General features: G+C 36.5%; 1 protein-coding gene across 2 annotated transcripts in view; it reads right to left on the bottom strand.

The window, feature by feature from the left end:
* The window catches only part of LOC134800167 (Fanconi anemia group J protein homolog), a 106,978-nt gene that overhangs the window by 7,847 nt on the left and 86,352 nt on the right, over positions 1-12,779 (bottom strand). For both annotated transcript variants that reach the window (XM_063772644.1, XM_063772642.1), the window contains exons 9-14: positions 8,500-8,594; positions 7,804-7,931; positions 7,244-7,357; positions 5,715-5,824; positions 4,012-4,197; positions 2,475-2,659 (exon numbers count right to left, since the gene is read on the bottom strand). In XM_063772644.1, coding sequence (XP_063628714.1) covers positions 2,475-2,659; positions 4,012-4,197; positions 5,715-5,824; positions 7,244-7,357; positions 7,804-7,931; positions 8,500-8,594 — 818 coding nt within the window. The remainder of the gene's footprint in view (positions 1-2,474; positions 2,660-4,011; positions 4,198-5,714; positions 5,825-7,243; positions 7,358-7,803; positions 7,932-8,499; positions 8,595-12,779) is intronic.

Below are 12,779 nucleotides of genomic sequence, written 5' to 3' on the forward strand. Positions count from 1 at the left end.
AACGATACGAACAGTTTGGTGCAACCGACCCTTAAACGTACTTAACCATACCCCGAAGTTAACGGAATTATTATATGTGTCAACCCTGTTTAATACTTGAAATAGGCGTTTTCATTTGAATTTATTAAGGCGGTATTTAAATGTATTCAAACCAATAACGAATAGCGCTAATGTCAACAAATAACGCCTCGGGCCTCATTACTAACCATATATAAATAATATAATAAATTGTGCCATTTTTAACCAAAAGGATACTTATTGTGGGTTGTCAATAAGGCGCTATTTCCATATAGCTTGAATTTGAAATCAACCTTATCGACAACCGACAATGTAGTACCTTTTGGTTGAAAACGTCACAATTAACTTCAAACTTCAACATTTATTCAGCAAATAGGCCACAAGGGCACTTTTACACGTCAACATTGAATTTACATACAAGCAAAACTAATAACAATACATCAACAATTTTATAAAATACAACTAACTGCAACTACCAATTCAAACTAACGTATTACAATTACATAGAGATGTATATGGTATCTTAACGTCGAATTACATAAACAAAAACTATAATAATAATAAAAAAAAAATACAGATACAAAAACACAAGTAAAATCTATAATAAATATTTAGAGGTGTAAATGTCTCTAGGTGTCAGAACTATAAGATTATATAGTTTATCAAATTATCCTTAGAGATGTATAGGGTCTCCAAGAGTCAAAATCCTGTATAATTAACACATTCATTACGAGAAAAGAAACATACGAGAGCAGAATGTGGAAATTATAATCTTTACTACTCTCCGTTACATTAAAACTCACTGTTTGACAAACTTATTTATAAGAGCGTAGGGCGTATTGTGACTATACTCTAGCCTCGTGCCGCCCAATGTACAGTAGGATGTACACTCATTTTCGATGGAATGTCAACCTTAATTAAAAACAAAGTATAAGCATTTCATTTGTCTCGTAAAATTTTCGAACAAATGAAATTCAACCTAATTGAAAATGGGTCATTCCATAATAAACGCTACCAAGGGTTCAAAAAATAGTTTAAGAAGTCAACACTAACCTATTTCCATAGAAAACATACCAAACCTTCATGTCAGAAAAAAAAACCGGAAAAAAATCAATTTTTACATGTTTTTCATGTACTTGATCGCAACGTTTAAATGATAGGCGTAAAACTAATTTTATACAGCGATATTGGCAAGACTAATTAAAAAGAAAGTAACTGTAAACTGTTACAAATTTCCCGCAGTTATTTCAGGTAAAATATCGTAATTTTATAATTTGTCTTTAAAAATATTAAAAAGCATGGATTAATCGGTTTTTAGAAGAGTATTCTAGACTGTGGTCTCAAAGTAACACCCGAAACGAAAAAGAGATAAAAGTATGTGTAACTTTTCCCGTAATTAAATATAGCCAAACATGTTTTGCCAAAGAAAGGCTATGATGTGAACCTATGCAAATGTGTAATAGTTGTTGTTTTAGCGTCTGCTTTAGTCGTATGTTTTAAAGTTTGAAGTTGTGTAACACCCGAAACGTGTTGATCGTCCGCCTGTCATTTCTCCGTGATGGTTAGTGCTAGAAAGCTGCAATTTGTCATGGATACATAAATCAATCATGGCGACAAAGTAGTAACACAAAAACTACAAATAGAATTTTTTTTTAGGTTTGCTCCTGTACAAAATATTTTTAATTTTTTTGCGACTTTAATCCTGTGATGTGGGGTGTCGTTGGATAGATCTTTCAAAATGAATAGGTGTCACCATCAACCATTTTTTGATTAAGTGATTATTTTCGGTAATATTCGCATCGAAAGAAAAATAATTATGATATCTTCGAGAAACAGTTTTTATTGTTAAGATTAATGTATTTTATAATAATTCAGCATTTATTACTTATGTTTTTAATCGAATTTATTAAAAAGACAATAATTTCAATAAAATGAGCCATAATTTCGTATAAATCTGTCTTAATTTCGTACTCGTAACACCCGAAACGAACCATGAGTAACACCCGAAACAGGTAATTTATTTTATTAAAATTAATTGAAAAGTGATACTAAGTGTTACTTCAGTGTTTCAGTAGGCTATACTAACTATTATTACTTGACATAAATAAAACTGGAGGTTACTTGACAAAATTCGCTAAATTATGCATTTTGGTACTGATGGTCAGAAGGTATAGGCCAATTCCTGTAACGCTCGAAACAGCTACTTTTTAGTGATTCTCTCGTTATTGCTCTTATACTTTAATTATGTGTGTACAGGAAAAGAAAATATTATCAAAGTAGTAGATGAATCAATAGTTATAACCTCCTAGTTCCTGTTACAATATCGAATAAAACCTTATTTTAAGAGTTCAAGTGTAACACCCGAAACGGTGGAATGACCCAAATACAACAAGATTCTAACTTCCTTGACTATAATTTTGTATGGTGGGCAACACGAGGCTCGTATTAAGACTCACCTTTTTACCAGCTTGTTGATAAGCGCGTAGGACGGAAGGAAACATAGTACGCCGCTAGGTGTCACCTGTGTTACCCAAAGTATGGCCTGGCCAAGGCCGTCTTGTATATCTGGTTGGTCCGTGCCGCGACTGTTACACTCTAGGCGGCGGCCATTAGGGCACGTTGATAGTGAGCCTATCCAGACCTGAAAGTAATTAAAAATATTAATAGCAGTAAATATGTGAGTCCAAGTTCTGTTTGCTAAGTTGTCTTTGCTAAGTTTGCATCTAAACTGAAAATCGTAGTTCAAGACCAAAAAAAGTAAGACAATGTTGCCACTGCAATAAATTAGTAAAATAGTAAATTCCTTTTTATAAATAAACACGCTTAGATAATTTATTTTTCTCAAAAATGGACGGCAAAGTCGACTTTGCCGTTTTAAAAATAGGTTGCGAAGCGCGTAGTTTATGGTCAGTCAAAAATTAAAAAGTTAAAAACATTGCAGTCTCGATTTTGGGACTGCAATGTTGCATACAAATTCCATTATTTGTCGAGTTCCAAACTTTTTAAAAGTTGAAATGGCCATATCAAATGAAGGCACAGGCCCATTAAACAGCCAAACAGATGATTAGTACCGCGACTATTTAGCTGTCTCAAATAGGTTGGCGTATTTTCGTCAGAAAAATATACTTCTATTTTTTTATTAAAAAAATAAAAAGGCGGCAAAGCTAATTTTTTCAATTGTTTCTACTTTTTTCTGTGAAAATATATACGTAAGAAAGTTGCTTTTGTAAAATATTTCTATGATATTTATATTTCTTGCACGATTTTTGAGAAAAGCACTATATATGACTCGGCTGGAAGGCTACTTGCTGGCTTCGGATTCAATTAAACGGACTCCCAAGGTCGTCCGTTTAAAACGAATCCTCAGCCTGCAAGTAGCTACTTCCGAGCCTCGACAATAATGTACTATTAATTGGTAATTTTACTTCTACTATTTGAAAAAGTACTATTATTTACTTATTTTTACATAAATACAAGACGCGCTAGTAAAAAGTCTTACTTATTTTGGTCTTGAACTACGATTCTCAGTTTACTTGAAAGTGATATTAACGTATGATCGGCACTTGACGTAGTAGTTCGGGTGCAAATTTAGCGAAGACGCGGTCTCTACGTGCAAATATCTATCCTATCTTAACCCGTTATAAGGCATAAAGGTATCAAAAATTATGCAAACTTGAACAATATCACTTTAAAATAAAGTTCTAAATCATGTGGGAAATATATTCCCTATGCCTTATAAAGGCATAATATCAAAATCGCATAATCTGACAGATGGATTTATCCCAGTTTGAAGTTTAGCGACTTATCTTATCAATATATTGCCAGACACTGCGGGGTTGCGTAATGCATCGCAACCATAATGTGATTTGTAGTGTTTAGTTTTAAAATATATTTTAATAATACGAGTATGTATGCTAGTTTTAAGGTATTTATGTATGGGCCACTAGTTGCCTGAAATAAAAAAAATCATTCATTCATTCATATTGAACTCACTCTGTCCGGCGGGATGACGTGATTGGGACTGACTTGCAGTGGGAACTCGGTAGCCAATTCGGAGTGGAGACTTATGAGAGGGGTGAGGGTGCCTGAAGCCAGTATGATGCACTTTGCCTCTTTTAGACCCTCGAAAATCACAGCTGGATTCATGCATAGGAGACGGAGTGACAGTGTTTCCTTGTCCTGTAAAATAAATAATAAGAACTAGGCTCAGGGATAAAAATAAGAAATTTTAGACGTCGAGTCATATGAAAATATCTGGGAGACCGAGCTTTGCTCGGAAAACATATAAGAACTCAAAAATGCGCGTTTTCCCAGGGACCTAGCTAGATAGATTTTTCGCCCTCGAAAACTTCCATATAGCAAATTTCATCGAAATCGTTACGACCGTTTCCGAGATCCCCGAAATATATACAAGAATTGCTCGTTTAAGGGTATAAAATTTTGTTATTCTAAATCATGTTTATGTATGTGTTTTTGTTTAATTTATTTCTTAGAGCATTTAATAACTGGAGTCGCCTTTAAGAGCACCCCTCTGTCGAAAAACTTGCACAATTGTGCAAACTTTTGTATGGACTGACATGGCAATACATTTGACGTCCCCTCCCCCGCAAAAATCGGCAGACTGTTTCGTACAGAAAATGACAGCCATGACGGACGTCTCCAGTTACTAAATGCTCTAAGATTTATTTAGAATTCTTGGCACGTTGACTACAGACAGTTCGTGTGCGCTCCCTGCAGAGGTTTTCCCGAGGGTCTACACTCTACAGGTTATTAAAGGGTCGGCAACGCGCATATACGACAACAGACGTGGTATAAAAAAAACCGGCTAAGTGCGAGTCGGACTCGCAAACGAAGGGTTCCGTACCTATAAAAACGGTCACCCATCCAAGTACTGACCCCGCCCGACGTTGCTTAACTTCGGTCAAAAATCACGTTTGTTGTAGCCCCACTTACATCTTTATTTTATTCTGTTTTTAGGATTTGTTGTTATAGCGGCAACAGAAATACATCATCTGTGAAAATTTCAGCTGTCTATAACAGATCACGAGATACAGCCTGGTGACAGACGGACAGACGGACGGACAGACGGACGGACGGACGGACGGACGGACGGACGGACAGCGGAGTCTTAGTAATAGGGTCCCGTTTTACCCTTTGGGTACGGAGCCCTAAAAAGATATGTAATAACATGCAGCTGTTCTTAGCAGTAATTAAGGGACAGTAGAAAAAACTAAAAATAGAACGATGACATTTTATGAGGGACAATGTGATTTGTGACCTTTAGCTGTCAAACATACCTAGGTTTTGTTAGAGAGTAACCTCCTTATTCAGAAAATTTTACGGGTCTGATTTAGTTAAATTATGATATATCCCTTTCTTACAAATAGATAAGTCAAAATGACAGATAAAGACAAACGATTCATAGCTAATTCAGGCCAGTAACGTGTTTATGAATAACGCCATAAGAGTTTTATTTATTAATAAGCATACATCAAAAATCATTTGCGTTTATATGTGTGCGCGGCAAGTCTGTACACGCGTCATTATGTATGTGTGGGTAAGTCTTTACTGAGAGGACGCCCGAAGTTCGCCAGATCCATGTCGCGGCCTGTCGCGGGGCGAGGTAATGCGAGTCGGGGCGGGGCGGTTCTGTATGATAATACTATTACTTATTCTGTGGTATAAGTAAAACTTACTTGAGTGTGTTGCGAGAACTGCGAGTACCGCGGCTCATCCCCGCCCCCGGTCTTCACCAGCGCCGGCACGAAGTCGTCTAAATACTTGGCGTCCTGGCGAAACAGGAACCCTGCAAATGCACAGTATAAAGGACTTTGGAAGGAACAGTGTTTTGTCCACCAGCTCTAAGCAATGAATGCTTTCAAAAGTATCATAGCATCCACTGGTTTAACATTCGACAAAGAAAATCTAATACATTTGGTTTTCTTAGCATTAAGTAGCAGATTGTTAATAGTAAATCAGTTAACTACATCAATTAGTGTAATATAATCGGTAGATTTCTGGTCAACCTTAAAAAGTGATGATGACAGAAATAACTATTTCACAATGGTTTTGACCACACAACAAATATATCAATACACAAATAAGCAATACAGAGCATTTGCCCTCGCCATTTCTAATATGAACCAAAAACAGGAATGGGCCCAAAATAGAACCTTGTGGCACACCTAACTTAACTATAGCTCCGCTTGACTGGGTTTCATTTAGAACAACTGACTGTGTTCTATTGCTGAGGTATAAGGACATGAGATTTAAGGCATTTTCTGGCAGACCATAGTGTCCTAATATCAAAATGAGCATTCTATTCCATGCTCCACGCAATCAAATGCTTTAAGAAGATTCATTAATATATAAAATTTAGATATTACGTTAACTTTCCTTCGGCATATACATACGTAAGCAAAACCCTGTAAAGTCGGACCAAGGCAACTCTGCATGCCATTTGCAATAACATTGTTAAATTTGTATGAATATGAAACTGATGTTTTTAATAACAAAAACCAAAGTTCTATTGTTGTTTGTTCCAGGAATGTTGCGGATGCAGATTTTTTGACATCCGCGGATGTGGATGCCGTAAAGGCTCACATCCGCGGATGCGGATGTCAAGATTAGGTACTTAAAAAACGTCAAATATTACATTATTAGTAATTATTATTTAAGAAACGAAAGGTTTAGTATTCGAGCAAGAATATAGGTGCATTATATTTAATAAACAGTAACTTGGCCGACTTTTCTGGATCTAGACGATTTCGTTAGGGGCTGTCCATAAATTACGTCATCGATTTTTGACGATTTTTGACCCCCCCCCCCCCCTAAAATCATCCAAAAATCATGCTGCGAATGACCCCGTTTCCTCCTAGTTCATGCTACCGTCATCCGATGTCCAGACCCCCCCCCCCCCCCTAATTTGAAATGACGTAATTTATGAATAGCCCCTTATAGGTAATGGCGAAATTACCTACGCCGCCGCTAAGACGTTCCTGTACCGACTTGTTCGACATCCGCATCCGCATTAGCTCCGCATCGATTTTATGCGGATGCGGATGTTGAAAATAATGCGGATGTTCCGCGGATGCGGATATTCGCAATATCCCTGGTTTGTTCTATTCAAATCGGTGTAAAGTTAGCATTGACGGATTCTACAGCGCTTGGATCTTTACGTAGCCATCGGTAAATATAGCTCTTTCAGACATCTGAACTAACTCACCTAGCACCATTTGCAGGGTGTCAATGAGTGTGCCCGTGGCTTGTGTGACTCCATAGAGAGACTCTGGGGTCTCGCGTAGCCGTCGGCAGAAAATTTCCGCGCTTTCGCTGAACTCTGAAATATAAAAACGAATGAAGCAAGAACAAATAAAATATTAAGCATTTATAAGGCAGAGATAATATATTTTCGACTTGATTTTAAACTTCGTTTAAATTTTGCGTAATTTTGTGAGATTTAATTTTCAAAAATCTGTGGGTCACGTTAAAGCCACACGTCACATCAGTGGCGGGCATCCAAAGAAATTTCCATTTTCCGTTAAAAAAAATAGATATACGCATCACTTTGTCCCATAATTCAAAAAAGAACCCAAATGAATTCCGGCTTTCATCCGAATATTTTGGACGCACCGCCACTGTGACACATTCATTTGTATTTAGTGCAGATGGCATTTGAAACTCTGACAGTATTTTATTATTACACTATCATAATATTAAATGTCAATATTTTCAAGTAGTATGGAGCATAGTAGTAATTTATTAAGAGTGTGTATACTTAGTTACCGTTGAAATGCTCCATGCCGATGTTATGGTTGTTGAGGGTCTGTACAAAGTGCTGGACCTGCCAAGTATGAACTGCCTCGTTGTTGTTTATCGGCTTGTTGGTTAAAAAAGGAAGCTGGTTGGCGAACCTGTAAACATAATTCTAAAGTTATACAAGTTTGATAATTAAAAATCAATGTCTGGTTTTGCGTTCGCCCGGTCACGGCAGAAGGAAGACTTCGAAAATTGTAGCCAGCATTTTTGACTGCAAAAGACATTTTGCATTTGAAATGGGAGATAACATTTCGAAAAATGAACCCTACGGTCCCTAGAAGTAGATACCTACAGATGTAGAGCATAATTGTTTTCCTTCGTATTTTCTCGGACGAGTTCGTATTTGTCATGCTACTTCAGTCAACCTCAGTACTTTTTGTACCGAGACTGACTGAAATAGCAAGACACGTTCGTACGTTTCCGTGAAAATACGCACATTAGATAGAGAAGAACGTTTAAAATGAAGGGGGCAATTTAGACTGCGGGGTAATTTAAACTAATCGAAATATCTTTCATGTTTTCACAACACACACAACATAAATCTTTTTCGCTATCTGGACATATATGGCACTCTAGTTAATAATGTAAAACATGGAAGATATTTCGATTAGTTTAAATTATTCCGCAGTCTATGTAGCCCCCCTGCACCTTAGTTAGACTTACCAATCGTCCCAGAATTTCAACGTTTTTAGTAGGACATCTATGTAACTTATGACGTCCTGGTTCGCGTACCGGTAACTCGCTACCTGAGCCAGTTCCTGTGAGAAGACGAAACACTTTGTTCTTAGTTTCACAAATGAAATGAAGTTTAAAGTACGTCGCGTAATTGTATGATGCTTGGAATACGATCAACAAATAAAAAAATCAAATGTTTCCAACCAAATGTCAAGCATAAACTTAAAGTAAATACTCGTACCTGGTAGTAGATTCAGTTGCATTTGCGTAATAGTTTATGTTTTAAACGTCAAAGCCCCGGACATAAGCGAGCTAATGTAAACCTTACTTAAAAGTATGAAGGTTACTTTGACAGCGTGCACCATAACAACTATAATTGGGTATTTGACTACTAGTCAAGTCAGTTTCTTTTTCGAACTGTCAAAACGATTTGCTACTATGGAATTTATACTCGGAGTAAATATCTATGGAGCGGCCATTAACAGGCGTTCCCCTCTGCAAAAAGTCCGCGGCCGCCGGTCAAGGAGGTTATATAAAACTAGTTGCCACACGTCATACGCCATTCAGCAAACGTCAGTCTAAGCGGAATGACAGGAGCCGAAAATGCCGAATTGCAGCGTTTTCTCGTTCAAAATGAGATCGAAAACGTCTAGTCTACAAAAATAACACGTTTCTTATCATATGTAGGTACTATTACATCTAAATATTATCAAATAGTGCATTAACTTTGCAAATAACTAAAAAACATTGTCAATCTGACAGTGATACCAGTGATATGGTATCTAGACACGCGGCAGCGTGTCAAGCCAAGTTCAAGCAAAGGAACTGGCTAGCCAGCGCCGAGTGTATCTTTACACGAACCACTTGGTGCCACTTTTGACCCTTCTATAACTCAAAACATATTTAACGTAAACACATAAAACTACGTGTGTTTAATTATATCCATAAGGACATCTAGAAGCCCAAATTTCATGAAGCTAGCTCAAACGGTTATAAAGATATGAAGGTCAAAAAGTCGTAAATTTTGGGACTGACTGACTGACTTATAGTACCTAAACCTAACCTACTTCCAGATGACCTAGAAGGATGAAATTTGGAATCCAGCTCGGTTATTGTGTGTAAGCGTAGGAAAAAATCTAAAAATAAAAAAAAGTTAAAAAATAGGGGGGGTCCCCATACAAAAAAACCATTTTTTATTGTGACTGACATATAAGTACCTAAACCTAGCCTACTTCCAGATGACCTAGAAGGATGAAATTTGGAATCCAGCTCGGTTATTGTGTGTAAGCGTAGGAAAAAATCTAAAAATAAAAAAAAGTTAAAAAATAGGGGGGGTCCCCATACAAAAAAACCATTTTTTATTGTGACTGACATATAAGTACCTAAACCTAACCTACTTCCAGATGACCTAGAAGGATGAAATTTGGAATCCAGCTCGGTTATTGTGTGTAAGCGTAGGAAAAAATCTAAAAATAAAAAAAAGTTAAAAAATAGGGGGGGTCCCCATACAAAAAAAACATTTTTTATTGTGACTGACATATAAGTAAACCATGCAGCGGAAACGCAAGAAAAAACATTAAACCTCAATACCTGCCTAGTTTTCTTTACAAAAAGTAATGATATCCCACCAAAAACATAAATGTAAAAAAGGAGAGCCAAGTTCAATACAAAAATTATACATGGCTGTGGGCTTCGCCGCAAAAAGAATGGAGATCTAAATGAGTGCCAAGTTCTATGCAAAATCCAATTATGTATTTATAGGATCATAATAACATTATGAACAAGTATTAAACTCTATTTCTTTGCTTTTTTGGATACCTATAACAATTGCTGTTATTAAAAAAAAATGTGAGATCTTAAAGTAGGTAGATTTGGCTTGGCCAGTTTTTATCAGAATTACAATATATATAGGTATATATGTTGAATAACTTTATAAAATGACTGATGTAATGAAAACTGGCCAAGTCAAATCTAACCTACTTTAAGATCTCACATTTTTTTTTTGATAACAGCAATTGTTATAGGTATCCAAAAAAGCAAAGAAATAGAGTTTAATACTTGTTCATAATGTTATTATGATCCTATAAATACATAATTGGATTTTGCATAGAACTTGGCACTCATTTAGATCTCCATTCTTTTTGCGGCGAAGCCCACAGCCATGTATAATTTTTGTATTGAACTTGGCTCTCCTTTTTTACATTTATGTTTTTGGTGGGATTAGATCTAATTTAGGGTAATTCTAAAGAAGACTTTCTAAATATTATTTAGGTACGAGTAGAATTTCTAATAGGAAATATTATGCGAAACTCTGCGTAGGGGGCGCGACTACCACAATCCATCACAATCTGGGGGTCCGCCGCGGAACAAGAAATATTAAATTTCGTTATCTAACCTCTCTATCACTATTGATATTAAAGAGAAAATTTACTAGCTAGCTTAGTGCTACACTCTGGCGGCAGAACATTGCAGTAATACGCCCTATTTGCGTTGCTTTTTGTTATATAATTTATGTAACACATTATTTTTATATAACACCTTAGTTTCATATCAACCTAATCTATGTAATCAAAATAAATAAATAGATCTATAAGAATAAAGAAAAGGGGAACGGGGGATCAAAAAGTAGTCGAAAACATCTCGCGTGATTTGTGCACAACCCCTAAATAACGTAAAATTACCGATAGACTATTTTTTGAAAATTAATTTTTCCTTTAGTTTCTACATATAGCTGGTCAAGCAGATCTTGTCAGTAGAAAAAGGCGGTAAATTTGAAAAATGTAGGCGGGAAGGGATATCGTCCCATAGAAAATTTGAATTTCGCGCCTTTTTTACTGACAAGATTTGCTTGACCAGGCGGCTTAGCATGGTCGCGTTTTTATCCCTTGTCACCATGCCTGTCACGTTCTAACAAGTATGTAAGTGCGAAAGGGACGCGCATAGTGATAGTCGACAAAAATGGAACCGTGCTGAGCCCGCAGCTATATATTTTTATTTAACATGTCAAATATTTTATTAATTTAAGGTATTTACGGCTGTCACTTTCCATAAATAGGCACTTTTAATTTATTACTCTGGTATCACCGTACCAATATTAGTGATGGGACACCATAAAAACCAATATCGGTAAAATCGATATAAACATAATGAATAATATACAGATGGTCATGATGCCTAGCGAACACCAGCCATATCGTACAAACCTCAAGGAGTGATATTCCTAGGCAGATTATGATCTGCCTAGTGACCACCAGACATATCGTGCTAACTTCAAGGTGTGATATTCCTAAGCAGATCATGAAACGCCGGCATGTCATGTTCTGACTAGTGATCACCAGCCATACCGTGCAAACCTCAACATTTAGGTATATCGAATAAGTAGGATGGCCTATATTTTAGCAAATGATAACCATTGAAATGGCTTGACAGCCTACTTATAGTACGTGTTTGGGTAGCGTATGATTTTAGTACCTACCTAGCACCTACGCATTCTGCTCCAAATGTCACATAGAATGCAGCACTAGCAGTGGCAAAAAATGCAAAAGGCAGATTATTAAATGGCGGAGTTTCATGATATGCCTAGGAATATCTCATATGCACGATTTTACGATCTACCGCCGATATATATACTAATTATCCCCTACTCAATATCCCTTAAATGACATCCTATGGACGCGTTCCATCTCTGTCATCAGATCTGCATGCTCGATAGTATATTGCATTGCTTCCAGAAGTAAACCAACATGTAAAATATTAACTAATGAACTGATAATAAAAAATCATTCTATATCAACTTGCAAGATTCGCCCTAAACAAATTGACAAACTATTAGAACAACATCTAAAAACAATACAAAAATTGAAAGTTAGTAAAATGCTGGTAAAGACTTGATATTGTAATATTATTATAATTGATAAAAGCAGAAAATAAACTTCATTGTCAATAAAATATCGACAATATTATCGGCGCGTCCCTCGCACTATCTAGGTTTACTTAGAACTGACGTCATCTCGTTCACGGACAGGGTTGTCTGTGTTTGTTCTTGTACTTGTGTGAATATAGTTTTTGCTAGTGTTTGATAATTTTGTCGTGTGCGTGTGTAGCGACGCATGCTAAAAATGCATTAGTGTTAACATTATTTGTGTGCGTTACCTCGTCCCCCGCGCCAAAAATGACAGAATTTTTCAGATAGAAATTAGTGCGCGTCTCTACTCCATAGATATTTACTCCGAGAATTTATATGAAACACTAGCATGTTACGTCACGCA

This window comes from Cydia splendana, chromosome 19 (genome assembly GCF_910591565.1).
Source record: "Cydia splendana chromosome 19, ilCydSple1.2, whole genome shotgun sequence".
Lineage (NCBI taxonomy): Eukaryota > Metazoa > Arthropoda > Insecta > Lepidoptera > Tortricidae > Cydia > Cydia splendana.